The sequence below is a fragment of the Salvia miltiorrhiza genome, chromosome 7 (genome assembly GCF_028751815.1).
Source record: "Salvia miltiorrhiza cultivar Shanhuang (shh) chromosome 7, IMPLAD_Smil_shh, whole genome shotgun sequence".
In the NCBI taxonomy this organism is placed as follows: domain Eukaryota; kingdom Viridiplantae; phylum Streptophyta; class Magnoliopsida; order Lamiales; family Lamiaceae; genus Salvia; species Salvia miltiorrhiza.
Window position 1 is genome coordinate 2500503 of NC_080393.1, and position 17369 is coordinate 2517871.

The 17369-nt window shown below is 31.8% G+C and overlaps 3 protein-coding genes across 4 annotated transcripts; all 3 read left to right on the plus strand.

Moving 5' to 3' along the window:
* Nucleotides 1-199: 199 nt before the first annotated feature.
* On the plus strand, nt 200-3178 carry LOC130991566 (endo-1,3;1,4-beta-D-glucanase-like). Its single transcript, XM_057915854.1, has 8 exons — nt 200-348; nt 513-717; nt 1799-1820; nt 1949-2069; nt 2163-2253; nt 2326-2415; nt 2543-2643; nt 2843-3178. Exons 2-8 carry the CDS (start codon nt 570-572, stop codon nt 2981-2983), a joined length of 714 nt encoding a protein of 237 aa, XP_057771837.1. The 5' UTR covers nt 200-348; nt 513-569; the 3' UTR covers nt 2984-3178.
* A 2435-nt stretch (nt 3179-5613) lies between these two features.
* LOC130991567 (endo-1,3;1,4-beta-D-glucanase-like) lies at nt 5614-8029 on the plus strand. The gene is made up of 7 exons (XM_057915855.1): nt 5614-5873; nt 6527-6548; nt 6783-6900; nt 6996-7086; nt 7150-7239; nt 7371-7471; nt 7662-8029. Exons 1-7 carry the CDS (start codon nt 5726-5728, stop codon nt 7800-7802), a joined length of 711 nt encoding a protein of 236 aa, XP_057771838.1. The 5' UTR covers nt 5614-5725; the 3' UTR covers nt 7803-8029.
* Nucleotides 8030-9340: 1311 nt separating this feature from the next.
* Nucleotides 9341-11597, plus strand: LOC130991568 (endo-1,3;1,4-beta-D-glucanase-like). Of its 2 annotated transcripts, XM_057915857.1 has the most exons (7): nt 9341-9816; nt 10222-10243; nt 10541-10661; nt 10735-10825; nt 10921-11010; nt 11106-11206; nt 11324-11597. In XM_057915857.1, the coding sequence occupies exons 1-7, from the start codon at nt 9669-9671 to the stop codon at nt 11462-11464; spliced, it is 714 nt and encodes a 237-aa protein (XP_057771840.1). In that variant the 5' UTR covers nt 9341-9668; the 3' UTR covers nt 11465-11597. The 2 variants fall into 2 exon arrangements, with proteins under 2 accessions (XP_057771840.1, XP_057771839.1); XM_057915856.1 differs by having other exon boundaries at nt 9385-9816; nt 11106-11597.
* The last annotated feature ends 5772 nt before the right edge of the window (nt 11598-17369 follow it).

Genomic DNA, 17369 nt, shown 5'->3' on the forward strand with positions numbered 1-17369 from the left:
CCAGAGCATAGAGTTGGTTCTGATACCATTTGTCACAATATTCTAAGTAGAACTCATCTTCAAAAATCAGGCTATCAAAGAGAGACTGCCTAAAATGTTACTCCATAAACCACATTAATCAGCTCATACTTGATCAACGTGGGACGGATCACGACAATATAATCTGGAAACATCCATCCTTTACTGTTTTTCCAAATAAAATATTAATAATATTAATATGGAGTCGACAGCAAACAACAAACGTAAGAGAATTGCTGTCCATTATAATAGCAACTTAAAGAAAACCTATATCTATTCCTTTGATTTGGACTTGCTCTGTTGCTCACATCTTATTTGTCCACACATTTGGTAATTCTTGTATTCTTATCTACTTAATTTTTCTAGAAGTGTTAGTAATATTTATAATCATTCATACCCGTATAGTCATATTTGCCACAATTTTCCATTTCTTCGACCGATACATAGGAATAATTACTCTTTAAAGAAATCTTATTTTCTGAAGTTCCTGATAGGATCACACACAGACCACACACTGAAACGGAAAATTCAAAGAATCAACAAGAAATCAAATGTCGGGAGCTCAGTGTTGCGAGAATCCACCGACTCTGAGCTCAGGCAGTGGAAGTGGGAAAGTTGAAGAAATCGGAGGCCTCAGCAGCTACGTGTCTGGCCCTGCTGATTCCAAAGCTGCAGTTATTTTGATATCTGATGTTTATGGTAATATACCGCTGCTTTTCTTCAGATATTTGATTTGGGGTTTTGCAAAGTTTCTATCTTTTTTAATTTTCTTTTTCAATCATGTCTGTATTGAGCTTTGCTATTCCACTGTGCAGTTGTGTGTTTTCTTGCATACAAACAAGATGTTTTGTGTTGATTTACTGTGGCTGTTAGCTACTGTGTGTTTTAGGGCTTATTTTTCAATATTGGATTGAATCATAGAGATGATTTTGAGTTTTAATTAATCCTTGTTCAATGGGATTTTTGACCTTTGGTTCTAAATATTGGTTTGGTTCTTGAATAGTTGGTGGTGTTTTGTCAAATTGTGAGAGGAATTTTAAGAAGTGTTTAGTTTCAATTTTTCAACATAATGGTTTATACATATCATTGAAGAGATCGAACTTTTTTAGCCTAGAATACATATAAGGGTGCGTTACTTTGATGGAAAATGAGAGAAAAAAGTATATTTTCATCCATTTTCCACCATTTTCATATGTTTACTATGATGGAAAATTTTCTGCGGACACGGTGGAATATTTCTTCGGGCAGCCCCTTTTCACTCATTTTCTCTCAAATGTTGGATAATATTATCCTAAGATAGGGGTGTGAAAATGTTTTATAACATTTTTTCATCTTTTCATCTCTAGTAAACATATGATAAAGAAAGGAAGAAAGGTTAATATTTTCCCAATATTTTCTTATCCATTATTTTCCAATGAAAATTTTACAATCAAAGTAAACACACCCTATATGTTATTGGATATACATAAAATATGAATCATTTTTAGCCTACGAATCCCATAGTTGGCGAAAATTTCATTTTATTAATTCATCATTTTTCACTGAGTTCATAATGTTTCGTAGTGAATTCATATTATACAATCTATACTTGGACTTGTTTGAACCACTCCCTAGATATATATGCTCTCACTCTCTCTCTCTCTCTCTCTCTCTCTCTCACACACACACAAAAGGTCATTTGGAGCAGTGAAATTGATGTTATCTGACAGATATTATGTATAGGAAGCTTAGCATTGGTATTTTTGTGTTTTAAGTTACTCATTTGGTTTGTTATGTGCAGGATATGAAGCTCCAAATTTGAGGTACTCTCATGAACCACTAATTTACTTCTCTAGATTTTGCTCTATTCGTAATAAGCATTATTTTTACTTGAAATGCCGAGACACAATATCAATTAATATGATATTAATATGGCATTTCAATGATATAGGAAGCTTGCAGACAAAGTCGGGGCTGCTGGATTCTCTGCCGTGGTGCCAGATTTCTTCCGCGGAGACCCCTATGTACCTGATCAGAAGCCGATCACTGATTGGCTTAAAGATCATGGACCTGTGAGTTGGCCTTTTCTCTTTAGAGTCGATCATTTAACTTTCGTTCTTGTAGGATTGAAGTTTATATAGATAACATTCCTTCCACTTTTATAGGATCAAGGATTTGAAGATGCTAAGCCAATTATTGAAGCTCTGAAAAGCAAAGGGATAACCAAGATTGGAGCTGCCGGCTTCTGCTGGGGAGGTTCGTTATTTTTGTTTCATATTTTACTCTCTTTCTTGAATTTATGACCATCTGAATCGAATTTTGTTTCAGCCAAGGTGGTTGTGGAGCTGTCCAAGTATCCTTATGTCCAAGCCGGGGTGCTGATACATCCTTCTCTCGTCTCGGTAGAGGATATTCAGGGTAAATGTTAAACATTTGAGTTACTAATTACTCAAACGATGATCCATAATCTTCCTCTGATTTAATGGATGAAGAAAAAAAAACACGAGCAATCCTGTTATCCGACAATAATTCTACGTTGTCGCAGGAGTTAAGGTCCCAATATCGATACTTGGAGCTGAGACCGACCATATATCTCCACCGGAGCTTGTCAAACAATTTGAAGCTGCCTTAAACGCGAAGCCTGAGGTCAAAAGCTCAACCCCTTTTGCACTTCCTTTTCGTTCGTGTTTCTACTGCTCTTATCTATTTTCTTGCAAACATTGAGGTTGCTCTAGACTAAGCTGACTTGATCAGCAAACTGGTTTCAGCTTATGTGTGTTCATATATTATATATGTCATAAACTACTCTCTCTCTGTATCTCCAATGGTGATCTTGATTGAGCAGGTGGATAGCTTTGTGAAGATATTCGCGGGGTGTTCGCACGGGTGGTCCGTGAGGTACAAAGACGAAGACGAAGGGGCGGTGAAGAGCGCTGGGGAGGCTCACAAGGACATGCTCGACTGGTTTATTAAGCATCTCAAGTGAATGTTGCATCACCATTTTATTGCTTCTCTCTATCTCTCTGCTGCACTCTCTTCTGTTGTAGCTTCTGGAATAATACCAATATGTGTGTAGACACTAGAATCTTGATGTTTGTGGGGGAAAATTAAATAATGTGAGTATTTGTGAATGGCTAATGTTGATTTTTGTGTAATGCTATGCAAACCATCTATTACAAAATTTTGAGTTGTTATGGTAGAGTCTTATGACTTTAATTTACTAATCAACTTCAGATCTTCTCCCTCATTTTCTGGTGCTGATTTTTTAGTGAATAAAAGGTATTTGTAAAAATAAAAGATAAAAGAAAAAATGTGAGATCATGTTCTAGAAAAGCAAGTGTCATGCTTTTGACAGGCGTTTGGTTTGAGTGATAAAACATAATTTATAAAAAATAATTAATTTTAATTAAGTGTTTGGTTTGTATGATTGAACCTGTGATTGATAATTCGGCCCGCATTTAAATGATCAAAATGAGTGATTATTTATCATTCCAAAATTAAGTGGATTATTTAATAACCCAAAATCTTATTAATCTCATATATCTCATCCGCCAAACCAAACGTTTTTTTGGTGGACACAGAAAATAGCAAAAGTATCATACTTTTCATGGACCGATGGAGTATCAATTTTAATTTTTGGTGTTTTAGTTTAATTTTGTGAAATGGTATATAGTTATTTTATACTCACTAGAACCACGCTCTATATATATTAAACTATTTTACTATTTCTTAAATTTAAAATTAATAATAATAATAATAATAATAATATCAAAATTTAAAAGAATTTATATTTTTATATCAATATTAAAATAATTTATTGGCAAAGGAAAATAATACTCCCTTCATCTTTGGAAAATAATTATTGGAAAGAGTAACACTAATTTTAATAAAATAATTAAATATATTATGAGATGAAAAAAAAATCACCTCAGCATAATATTGATAATAATGAAAATTAAGTACATTTCGAGGTAAAGAAAGAGTGTACTATGTACTCTTTTCGTCTCATCAAAAGTGGTGCATTTCTTTTAGACACGGGATTTAAGGAGAATAAGATTGCGGTGTAAATGTGTGTGGGGGCCACATTGTTTATAGTGTAAAATTATTATAAAAAAAATGCACCGTTTTCAATGGGACAAACCAAAAAAAATACGCACCACTTTTGGTGGGACGAATGGAATAATAAAATAAGTAAATAAGGAGTATATTATATTGTGATATGTAGCCTCTTCGTGTAAAAAGTATATCCATCACAAGTCACAATCGATGATACGCATATATAATCTGGAAACTTCCATCCTTTACTATTTTTCCAATTAAAATATTAATATTAATATGGAGTCGACAGCAAACAACAAACGTACGTACGATAATTATTGTCCATAAACTTGTATCCATTTTATCCACAAAAAATTTGCCGCCTAAGGTGCATTTACTTTGATAGATAAATTTATCCATAAAAAAAATGAATAATAAAAATTTATGACTTTAAATATCTTATTTATTTTTCAACATTTAACAAAAAAGAAATGTTCACCATTATAAGAATTTCATCCATAAACGTACAGTATGAGTTTTAGTAAAATATAAGTGAAATAAAAATTTCACTTTAAATATGAGTAAATTGTATGAAATTTATTATTATAAATAAAAATGATATACCTTTTGTGAACGAATCGAAAAAAATGATGGCAAATTTATCGTGAACAGAGAAAATATTTATGATAGCAACTTAAAGAAAACCTATATTTATTCTCTGATTTGGACTTGCTCACATCTTATTTGTCCATACCGTTGCTAATTCTTGTATACTTTTCTACTTGATTTTATGAGAAGTATTATACTCCACTTACTCTGATATTAGAAGTATCATACTTACTCCATTGATGAAAATGATTTTCATACATAAGACATAAGTTTTAATAAAATCATTAACGATATTATAAATAGAATAAAAATATACTCTCTTCGTCCACGAATAGAATCCTATTTAAGGATGAACACAAGTTTTAATAAAATTGTAAAAGACATTGTAAGTAGAATAAAGATACAATTTATTGAAGTAATGTTAAAAGATACTATGATATGATAGTTCAAAAAGTTAAATGAAATTTTTTTTTGTGAAAAAAATAAATAAGTGGAACTCTTTTTCTGGACGGATGAAATAATTATAAGAATAGTGTTAGAACAAAAAATTAAAATAAAGATATATAATTAATCAATAAATAAAATAAAAGTATAATTTATAGTTAAATATACACTACAAAAAAAAGTTCCATTAGTGACATGAGGTTTGGTAGCTATTTTGTGTGTCATAAAAATTAGTGACATTTGATGATATGGCTAATCACTAATAGTTACACTTTCAAACACCACTAATTTTTATGACACGAATATTAGCTACCAAGCCTTATGTCACTAATGGGAATTTTTTTTGTAGTGATAAGAAAAAATATACTAATACTCCCTCCGTCCTAAGGAAATTAAGTCGTTTCTCTTTTTGAAATAAATTAAAATTACTTTTTCATTCACTTTCTCTTTCATTTACCTTTTCATTTACGTTTTTATTTCACTTTTCATTTAACACTAGCTCCTTAAAATTAAATTATGTGCTAAAAGGAAACGTCTCACCCTCGCTGGTACGGATGGAGTAGTTTAAAAGTGAAATGTGTGTCCTGATACGATCACACACTGAAACAGAAAATTCAAAGAATTAAGAAGAAATCAAATGTCGGGATCACAGTGTTGTGAGAATCCACCGACACTGAGCTCAGGCAGTGGAAGTGGGAAAGTTGAAGAAATTGGAGGCCTCAGCAGCTATGTGTCTGACCCTGCTCATTCCAAAGCTGTTGTTATTTTGATATCTGATATGTTTGGTAATATACCGCTGTTTTTCTTCAAATTTTTGATCTGGGATTTTGCAAAGTTTCTATCTTTTCTTCTTTTTCAATCATGTTTGTATAATGTATTGAGCTTTGCTATTCCATTCTGCAGTTTCGTGTTTTCTTGCAAACAAACAAGATGTTCTTTATAATTCTGTTTTTGGGTATGTGTTGATTTACTGCTACTGTTATTTATGATTGGAGGTGAGTTTGCATGTTTATTTTTGCTAGTTTTAGGGCTCATTTTGAGTTTTAATTAGTCCTTGTTCAATGGGATTTTTGACCTTTGGTTCTAAATATTGGTCAGGTTCTTGAATAGTTGTTGGTGTTTTGTCAAATTGTGAGAGGAATTTAGAAAATGTTTTAGTTATAATGGCTTATACATATCATTGCACAGATTGAACTTTTTTAGCCTAGAATACATCTAAATGTTATTGGATATACATAAATAGGAATCATTTTCAGCATTCGAAAATTTCATTTTTTGAATTCATCAGTTTTCACAACAAATTCATGATGTTTCATACTATACAATATATACTTGGACTTGATATATATGCTCTCTCTCTCTCTCTCAAAAGGTCATTTGGAAACTTAGCATTGATATTTTTGTGTTTTGAGTTACTCATTTGGTTTGTTATGTGCAGGATATGAAGCTCCACTTTTGAGGTACTCTCATGAACCACTAATTACTTCTCTAGATTTTGCCCTAAGCAAATTTCTTCAACGTTTAACGCACTCGTGCTTCTTATCCGATAACACGGTTATCGCCTTGTAGAAAGTAATGTGCATAGGACCGGTGTTCTCTCGGGCTTCTATTGCGTAATAAGCATTATTTTTACTTGAAATGCCGAGACACAATATCAATTAACATGATATTAATATGGCATTTCAATGATATAGGAAGCTTGCAGACAAAGTCGGGGCTGCTGGATTCTGTGCCGTGGTGCCAGATTTCTTCCGCGGAGATCCCTATGTACTTGGTCAGAATATGGCTGATTGGCTCACAGATCATGGAACTGTGAGTTAGCCTCTTCTCTTTAGAATATCGATCAATCAGCTTTCGTTCTTGTAGGATTGAAGTTTATGTAGATAACATTGCTTCCACTTTTATAGGATCAAGGATTTGAAGATGCCAAGCCAGTTATTGAAGCTCTGAAAAGCAAAGGGATAACCAAGATTGGAGCTGCCGGCTTCTGCTGGGGAGGTTCGTTACGTTTGTTTCATATTTCATTCTCTTTCTTGCCATCTAAATGGAATTTTGTTGCAGCCAAGGTGGCTGTGGAGCTGTGCAAGTATCCTTATGTCCAAGCCGGGGTGCTGATACATCCTTCTTTCGTCACGGTAGAAGACATTCAGGGTAAAATTATTTGCTTAAAATGTTATATATTGGTATATTTTGTAGCATCCCTTACATGATGATCCATAATCTTTTCCTCTGATTTAATGGATGAAGAAAAAATAAACACGAGTAATTCTACGTTGTCTCAGGAGTTAAGGTCCCATTATCGATACTTGCAGCTGAGATCGATGATGGTTGTCCACCTGAGCTTGTCAAGCAATTTGAAGCTGCCTTAAACGCGATGCCTGAGGTTGCGTTCGTGTTTCTACTGCTCTTCTCTATTTCTTGCAAACTCCTTAAGACATAAATAAACATTGAGGTTTGCTCTAGACTAACCTGGCTTGATCAGCAAACTGGTTTCAGCTAATGTGTGTTCATGTATTATAAATGTCATAAACTACTCTCTCTCTGTATCTCCAATGGTGATCTTGATTGTGCAGGTGGATAGCTTTGTGAAGATATTCGCGGGGTGTTCACACGGGTGGGCTTTGAGGTACGACGAGGAAGACGAAGAGGCGGTGAAGAGTGCTGAGGAGGCTCACAAGGACATGCTAGAGTGGTTTGTTAAGCATCTCAAATGAATTTGCATCACCGTTTTATTGCTTCTCTCTCTGCAGCACCCTCTACTGTTTCTGGAATAATAGATTCTTGATGTTGTGGGAGAAAATAAAATAATGTGAGTTTTTGTGAATGGCTAATGTTGTGTAATGCTATGCAAACCATGTATTACAAAATTTAAGTTGATGGTCGAGTGTAATATGACTTTAATTTACTAATCATGTTTAAGTACTTGAAATCTTCTACCTCATCTTTTGGTGGTCTATTTGTGTTCATTCTTTTTTTTTTTTTTTTCCTTCTTAGCGTTAAAAAAGTGGCTCGTTTTTCATTTTGATCCATCCCGTAAAATAGACAATAATTAACTTTTGAAAAGTTATACTATATGCTATCACTTTTAATTTACACATTTATATCCGTGCCTAAAAGAACTTAGTCATTTTTAGCGGGACGAACGGTGTATTTTTTAAAATTTTAAGCTAATAGTTTATTATTTTATAGTTGAATATCTAGTTTTTAAGAATTAATATCTAGTAATTTATTATATAATAGTATTTTTAATAAAAAGTTATTTGACCATACTCTTTCCGTCCCCCTTCAAATGAACCAAAAAAAATTGTGCGTGTGTGTTGGTCAAGCGGTAAAGGGGTTAATGCCTAAGGCCAAAGGTTTTGGGTTCAAGTTCCATGTGGCACGACTTTTAAATTTTTTTATTTAATTAATACTGTTAATTTATCAAAAAAAAAATAGACACGAAGATTAAGAAATGTGTGATAAAGGTGTAAAATGATGGTGAGACAATTCAAAAATTAGTGTTAAATGCATGATTTTATTTCTAAATTTGAATTTGGTCATTTAAAATGGGACAATCCAAAATAAATATTGGGTCATTTGCAGTGGGACGGAGGAAGTATATACTCCCTCCGTCCACGAAAGAACTTCCTATTTTTCTATTTCGGGACGTCCACGAAAGAACTTCCTACTTTTTCCTATTTTGGGACAATACCCCACCACTTAAAAAATACTCTCATTTTAAGACAATTCCCACCACTCAAATAACATTAATTAAAACAACACAATAAATTATTAATACTTTTTCACAATTCCCAATACACTTTACAACTTTTTCTCCACTCTCAATACACTATACAATATTTTATTAAAACCCGTGCCACTCCCTCCTAGGAAGTTCTTTCATGGACGGAGGGAGTATTTATTAAAATCCTTTATTTTTTATTATTTATTTTCACATTGTTTTGGGAAGTTTGAACATTTTTTTATATGATAAATTTTTTATTTTTTTCATCTATCACATTTAATACATAAAATAATATTAATTTTTAAAAATTACTATGTAAAAAAAATTGCTCAAAATTCGCAGAAAACTACGCAACTGTATCGAGTGAAACGGAACGAAATTTCCAGGTATCAACAGTTAGTCAACTCATATTTGATTGATTTTTAATCCCAAAAAGCAAAAAGTAAATACTCCAACTTCGCAGTAGAATCTGGGAAACCGTTATCCAATTATTAATGTAGCAGTCCAAAACTTCAACGCCAAAGCCGGAGACGTATTTAATGTGTTTTAACTTTTTCCAACTCTGATCATTTCTGGTTCACTATGGAAACACGTATGTTCTAGAATCTTCATCGCATTCTTGCTCAATCCACACACACACACACACACTAAAGTCAAAGGTCCCTTGATATCCTAATCACACACCCCACAATGGAGCATCTTATGATCTTAGCAAGATTTTGGAGGTGTATATCTAGCAATTTGTGGGTTGCAAATAGCATTGTCCCAGTCGGTTAAAGCTCACTATCCTACTCACACACACACACACACACTGTGTGAAACATAATTTCCAAGAATCAAGAAAAGGGCAAAAATGTCTGGACCTCAGTGCTGTGAGAATCCACCAACTCTAGACCCAAGCTGTGGAAGTGGGCAGCTTCAACAATTTGGAGGCCTTACCTCCTATATCTCTGGCCCTTCTGATTCAAAGGCTGCTGTCATTTTGATCTCTGATGTTTTTGGTATGTCCAAATTTTGATGATCTTGGATTTTTAAAATTTTTTTTTTTCAAAGTTCTAATCTTTTTTTATGATGGGTGTTTTGAGTTATGGCAGTTTGTTTGAAAAGATTAGTGATATGTGTATTTTAGGTGCTTACTATTCTTGTTTAGCTGGTAAAGGTACAAGCTTGTTGTTTTTCTTTTCCACTATGCAGTTTTGCATTTTCTTGCATAATAAGAAAACAAACTTTTATTCTTTTCTTTCTCCTTTTCAGAGTTGATTTGATTTTCGATTTTGGGTAGAGTTGTAATGCTTTTGATTTCACCTATTTGATTCTATATATGGATTAAGTTCTTCAAGTATGGCATTTCTATAGATATTGGCATTTTCACATTCTAAATGATTTATTTGGTGTGATTTATGCAGGTTTTGATGCTCCAAATCTGAGGTAACAATCAACACAATTAGCTAATTGATTACCTCAGTATTCAGTCTTGTTTTACATTAGTTTGATTTTATTAGCCCCTAATTGACATATAAGATCTGTATGCAAGTGTGGCTTTCAAGTCTTGCTGCTTCAACTGGTTCACTGTTGTTACATTTAGACCAATATGTAGTGAAATCATATCAAAAATCTTGATGATAAAATCAACTTAGGTCTGTTATCTTGTGCTTGGATTAGTATTAGATATTGCCAATTTAGTTGCTTCTGTCGTTGTATTCATCCCTTCCTCGAACAACACAGGAAGCTCGCTGACAAGGTCGCAGCTGCAGGCTTCTATGCTGTGGTGCCAGATTTCCTCCATGGAGATCCATACATACCTGAGCAGAAGCCTATAACCGATTGGATCAAAGATCATGGCCCCGTAAGCTCTTGTGCACGTTTTCGTATACCTATTATATCAACAACAAAACAAATCACTTACTACCATTTTGTAGGATCAAGCTTTTGAAAACGCAAAGCCAGTTATTGAAGCTCTCAAGAGCAAAGGCATAACCAAGATTGGAGCTGCAGGATTCTGTTGGGGAGGTTTAAAACTTCAATCTTTTTCCCCCCCTTTTTCGAGTTTTGAACACTTACATTTAGTTCCATATTAGTAAAGTTGAATTCAAAATCTGTTTCAGCAAAGGTTGTTGTGGAACTGGCCAAGTATGCTTATATCCATGCCGGTGTGATGCTACATCCTTCATTTGTGACCTTAGAAGATATACAAGGTATAACACATTTTGAATACTCTGTTTTTCATTGATGTAAATCAAGCATGAGTAGATTGGTTTGTTTCTTCACTGATAGTCCCTCAATTTCTCAGGAGTTAAGGTTCCTTTGTCTATACTTGGAGCTGAGATTGACAAAATGTCGCCACCGGAGCTCGTCAAACAGTTTGAAGCCGCCTTAAACGCAAAGCCCGAGGTAACGGATTCCACTTATTATGAAATGAGACTTGGAGCCAGCATTGACAACATACATAGGCTCTCTCTCTCTCTCTCTCTCACTCACTCTCTCATTGTGTTATGTTTGATGATGCAGATTGATTGCTTTGTGAAGATATTTCCTGGGGTTTCACATGGATGGTCTGTGAGGTACAAAGATGAAGATGAAAGTGAGGTCAAGTGTGCTCAAGAGGCTCATCAAGACATGTTGGATTGGTTTGCTAAGTATCTCAACTGAATCTATTTGCCAACATGATAATGTAGCTTTTAAATTAAAAAAAAACTTGCAGGATTTCTGAATAATATGTAGGGATGTTGCTATTATTGTATCTTGATTATTGGAGAAGTAATGGGATTTTTGTGGAGGATTATTTGCTTGACTTCCTTTTATGTTAGCTTTTGATGTGTTTTTGATTCATTGCTTCTGAAATAAATCTATTGTGGTACATTTTAATTTTGATACATATATGTATATCACTTTGTCCCTATAAAAAAAAGGGGTTAATCGCCTATAAATACACAAATTATAACTAAATTTTGGTTTTCAACCAAATTCTTTTTTTGTCAAAAAATACATAAATTTTTATTTTTTTTTGAAATTTGAGCTGAGTCTAAAGTTTGATGGTAAATAACTTGTTTGTTTGAATTTTGATGGACAATCTGAAGGTACCGTTGAAAAAACTTTTGATATTATGTTTCTAATGATATTTATGTTGTTGAGTTTTGATCATCGGAAATGGTAAAAAAATGACATGAATGTTAATGTCATGAAATTCTATATTTTTCTTACCACTTTTGTGACCAAATTCAACAATATAAGTATCATTAGAAAGATAACGTCAAGAACTTTTCAGCAGCACCTATAGATTATTCATCGGAATTCAGTCAATCAAGTTATTGGTCAACAAACTTTTGGAGTTAAATTAAATTTAAAAAACTTAAAAGTTTATGTATTTTTTTTAACCAAAAAATAAATTTAGTTAAAAATCAAAACTTAAATATAGTTTATGTTGTTTTTATAGACAATACTCATAAAAAAACAATCTTGTTACTCGCATTTTGTTTACTTAATCGTATAAATCTTTTTTTCTTAATTTACAAGGTGAGACATTCTATTTTCTAGGCTTCAAATTCAGATTTTGGCCTTCCTTTTTAATCATCGATATGAAAAGAACTTTCCCTTCCCCAACTCAAAAAGGGTTTGGTGATCTTACTCCTTTAAATTATTTTTGTTTTTCAAATGACTTATATATACCTTTTTTGTCCAAAATATTTCTAAATATATATAATCTTTTCAACACAAAAATTTAAGTACAATCGAATTGACCTGCACCTATAATAGTGTTATTTATACAGTTCGGATCAAAATGTGGATTCGGATCAAGATACGAATCAATGTCTAAGTGTGGATGTAATTCGATTGTACGGTACACCCGAGACTACCTCGCTTTCAAATAAGCTTAATCAAACGCTACGCAACTCAACAATGATAAGCACTTCTGATTAACATTATCCAATATCCACACAACACAAGTTCATCTCACGTGGACAAAATTGTCAATGTCACTATGCTATTATACATATTGAATATTTACTAGTACCCTAATAAATTTTATAAAAATAATACACTTTAATTAGAATACTATTATTAGAAAAAAATAAAGCTAAATATATATATTACTATACAAAGTAAAAATTAATGATGACCATTTAAATGTAGGCGCGCATATATAAACACAATCATGAAAAGATGAAAAGAAAAAATCATTCCACTTAAATACAACTATTGAGAATATATAGTAGTACTATTAAAAAAAGGTAGTTCAAATTAATTAAATATGTACACAGCGCCTTAAAAAGGGCGTTGTAATAATTTGAATTAGAAGGATATTCATGATTGTTTGCACTATAAATATAATCGTAATTATTAATACATTTACTATAAAATCTAAAATTATAATTATGGATTTTCATACACAAACGTGCATAGAATATCAAAACTATATTCTATGTATAAAGTTAACTCGGTATATGTCCTTTGTTTTTCAAGTATAATCATACTAAAAAAAATTGCTACTTTTGTTTTGAGAAGATGTTCCAAACTTTGTAATCATTCGACAACTTTGCGAGTAGTTTTCATTTTTTTGCTTAACTAGTAATATAATTTTATCCTAATATATAGTACTCTCTCCGTCATTATAAAAAGTAGTATTCATTTGTAAATAACACGAATTTTAATATAGTAATTGAATATGTTGTGAGTAGAGTAAGAGTCCCACTTTATTGTGAGTGGAAAACTACCAAAAATAAACTGGATACACTTTATGAGGATGGACGAAAATGACAAATTGGATACATTTTATGAGAATGGAGGGAGTATGTTTTATTAAAAACATATGTCCACAAATGCCCGCTGCTTGTCTACACCGACTCCCTTTCGGCGGTTCATGTTCTCAGTGAGAAGACGAGAGGGATGGATTCCTTGTGTGATGAGTTATATGAAGCTTCCGTCCTTGAAGTTCGTCATATTCGTAGGGAAGCTAATAGAGCGGTTCATTTTTTGGCAAATATTGCCATTTCTGTTGATGATGTAATGAATAGGAAGTTCGAATTTTCCCCATAACTCACAGATATTGTGCATCGCGCTTTGAATTAATCTAAGCTTCATTTTTTTCTCTATTTTAATTTAGGATTATTTGCTAAGTTGCACACAACTTTTCAAAGATTGTAATTACATCAAAACATTTCAATTTTTGTAATTACAGCACATTGTTTTGTTAGAAAGTGACAATGTAACATTGTCATAAAGTTCACGAGAATGTCATGTTCTGATGCACACATCTAATTCACAATATAAAAAAAATCACTGTCACTCGACGAAAAATTTTGGGGTCTTATAATTGTAAAGAATTAAAAGATTGTGTTGTAATTATAAAATTGGAAAAGTAACATTAATTATGATTACAAACGTGATGAAAGATTGTGCCAAGTCCCACAAGTAATCCTATACTTAATTTCTTTGTATCCTAAATAACTTCTTAATTTTCTTCTTTGAATCGTCAAAAAAGACTTCTCTTTTTCTATTTTTGTATCATATTTCATAACTAATAGTAATACATTATTTACTCTTACTTTTCACTACTCTCAACTTAATATCTCATTTACCTTTATTTTCCATTTTTTCAGTTTTTCATCATAAAATTCGTGTTCCTTTAAAAAATTATTTGGAATATATCTCATTTTTCTTTTAATGTTAAAAAAAATCAATATCAAAAGAGTGGCCATCATACACATGCAAATGTAAAATCATGACCACAAATGTTGGCTAATATGTGGTGGCTTCTAATGATATTTCCTACACACATTAAAGTATTTTGAAACGGCCCCAGCTTGAAATATTTATTCTTTTTCTTGGGCCCTCCATGAATTTTCCCTCTGTGGATACAACTTATTCACAATTTACAATATAATGCAATTTCTCATAAGATGTATTTATTATATAATCAAATAAACGATCACTATCCATACAAAAGTGGAAAAATTATATGCATGCAGACGGGATTAAATCCAAAACATTTTTACAAAGAAATTTTTTTAGTGCCTCAACTTTGTCACTTGACCTAGGCCTCATTGACACACTAGCTCATCTTTAATATATTATGTTTAAGTGCATATCAAAATTTGCCGAGCAAAGTATTTTTTTCCGAGACTTGGAAAATCGAATTCGAAGTAATTTTGTTAATTTTATTATAGTTCGGATATGGGTTATGATTATATACATTTTTTTAACATTATTATTATTTCAAATACAAGATGTACATATATATCACCATAAAATTATTGATACGAGTATGGGACAATGTGCATGGTGACACCAAAAGATTTAATCAAGCACGTATGATTGCTCCTTAATAATGTGATGAAAGCATTTAATAATAGCTTAACATTAATTATTTATTCATTTTAAATCAAATTTGAACAAATAAATACACTAAAAATTAATCCACACGAAACGTGAATTCTATTATGAATCTATACATATACGTATGAGAATCAAATCAATTTTTTTTCGTAATGGTATTTCAATCCATACGTATACTATACGTATTAACATTAAATTATTTTTTTTCGTAATTAATGGGATAACAATTCGTATGTATATGTATGGATATATATGTATGAGAATAAAATCAATAATTTTTTTAATTTTAGAAGAGTCATTAGTGCCTCAATTTAACCACTTAAATTAAACTTCATCGACTCCTTAACATTTTTATTAAAAGGTAAATTATTCAAGTATTTAATTACAACTATATAATTCAGGACATGTCGGCTAATAGTTTGAAATATTAAGCTGTAGTTTTGTTTTAAGATTTGTATGCAAATTTAGCTTTCCATTATGTCGCTATAATTCGAATATTGCAATGCACGTCTAGAATATTTAAAATTTGGAAGATAAATGAGTTTTAAGTCTACTAAAGTGTCTCCACTAGTGATATATGCAAATTAGACTTTATTTTGTAGCCAAAGTGAGTTGTGGTCCCAAAACACCATGTTACGAATAAGATATTCGTACAAATAATAACCTCTAAATTTACTCATTTTATTATATTTTCCAAAAGCATTACTTGATGTTAACAAATAATTATATAGAAGTAGGGATAACTGGATAAGTATAATTAAGTCTCAAGCTTTGGTGATCTTTTGAAAATGTTCCTAACGTTTTTTTTTTAAAAAAAATCTTCAATTTTCGAAATATTTTGAAAAATATTCCAAAATCTAAAATCCAACAGCATAATAATAAATTACGTTGTTGAATGCTCACGTGAACTTTACGTGTATTTTATCTCTATCTAAGCATCAAAGTGAGTATAATTTATGTTACGAATTTTGATATTTTTTTTATATTCTCAATATATTATATATATATGGTCCCAATATCTTAGGCGGAAAAAATCCACATAAAATTCATGCAAATGGTCGGCAAAGTGATTCATTTTTCCATCGTGAAATCGACAGTTACAACTTTTCATATAGTTTGAAAGTTATTTTAAAGAAATAAACAAGTTTGAGGATATTTTTAAGAAATATACTTCTTTAGTCCACAAAAATTTATCACAATTTGAATTTCTTTCTGGTCTGTTTATGAAAAAATTGTCACTTATTTTTATAGTAATAGAGTCTACACAATCCCACTTACATTTAAATTGAAATTTTTACTCAACTCATATTTTATTATAACCCGTACCGTCCATAATGTGACAAATATTTTATGGATGAAGGGATTACCAAAGTTCTGGCTACTAAACTTTTTATGCTTATGTAGATAAAAATCCACGTAAAATTTGCATGAACATTAGGTGAGATGACTCATCAGTCTGTCTTCTTAAATTTTAAATTTCAAGATATTTTTTAAAATATCTCAAGAATTAAGAATATCTAAAATATAAATATAAATTTAAAATATTTATTAAAATATCGTAAAAATTAGGAACACAAAATATCCTTGTCGTCGTCCCTTGAATGAGCATTTACTTTTGAGAAATAACCTTGATATATAAAAATAATAAAATTATTTTTTTATTTATTAAGATGAATTATAACTTTGGAATACCAAAAACCCTTAATAGTACCAAAAACCCTTAATAGTATATGTCATTTGAAATAACTTTAGTTGACTCATATTACATTGAAATGATGAATTTAAAGATATTCTAATAATAAAGAGAAAATTCAATCGTACATATTCCACCACTAATCATGAAAAGTAAATATAGCTAGGGCTGGCAAATCGTGCGTGTCGGATCGTTATCGGGTCGACCTGATATCGACCCGACCTGTTAAGGCCAAACCTGAACACGACCTGTTAAGGAATTGCTCGACACGAACCCGAACCCGACACGATTTACTCAAACCCGAACACGACACGAACCCGACACGAACCCGATAGCAACACGATTTAAATCGGGTTGACACGATACGATAACGACACGATATGCTTATAACCTGAATTTGACCTGATTAAACACGAACACAATAATTACACGAATTTGACCTGATTAAAACAACACAATAATAATACAATAATATGTGAATTACATATCAAATTAACCACTGAACAGATTCATGGTTTGAAAAAACAA

Excerpts from the sequence above, each read along its gene's own strand:
- LOC130991568 (XM_057915856.1), top strand. The coding sequence starts at position 9,669 with ATGTCTGGACCTCAGTGCTGTGAGAATCCACCAACTCTAGACCCAAGC. Across the intron at positions 10,662-10,734 it reads GGATCAAAGATCATGGCCCC|GATCAAGCTTTTGAAAACGC; the intron begins GTAAGCTCTTGT and ends ACCATTTTGTAG. Across the intron at positions 10,826-10,920 it reads TGCAGGATTCTGTTGGGGAG|CAAAGGTTGTTGTGGAACTG; the intron begins GTTTAAAACTTC and ends AATCTGTTTCAG.
- LOC130991566 (XM_057915854.1), top strand. The coding sequence starts at position 570 with ATGTCGGGAGCTCAGTGTTGCGAGAATCCACCGACTCTGAGCTCAGGC. Across the intron at positions 2,254-2,325 it reads TGCCGGCTTCTGCTGGGGAG|CCAAGGTGGTTGTGGAGCTG; the intron begins GTTCGTTATTTT and ends ATTTTGTTTCAG. Across the intron at positions 2,416-2,542 it reads CTCGGTAGAGGATATTCAGG|GAGTTAAGGTCCCAATATCG; the intron begins GTAAATGTTAAA and ends ACGTTGTCGCAG.
- LOC130991567 (XM_057915855.1), top strand. The coding sequence starts at position 5,726 with ATGTCGGGATCACAGTGTTGTGAGAATCCACCGACACTGAGCTCAGGC. Across the intron at positions 5,874-6,526 it reads TTTGATATCTGATATGTTTG|GATATGAAGCTCCACTTTTG; the intron begins GTAATATACCGC and ends TGTTATGTGCAG. Across the intron at positions 7,087-7,149 it reads TGCCGGCTTCTGCTGGGGAG|CCAAGGTGGCTGTGGAGCTG; the intron begins GTTCGTTACGTT and ends ATTTTGTTGCAG.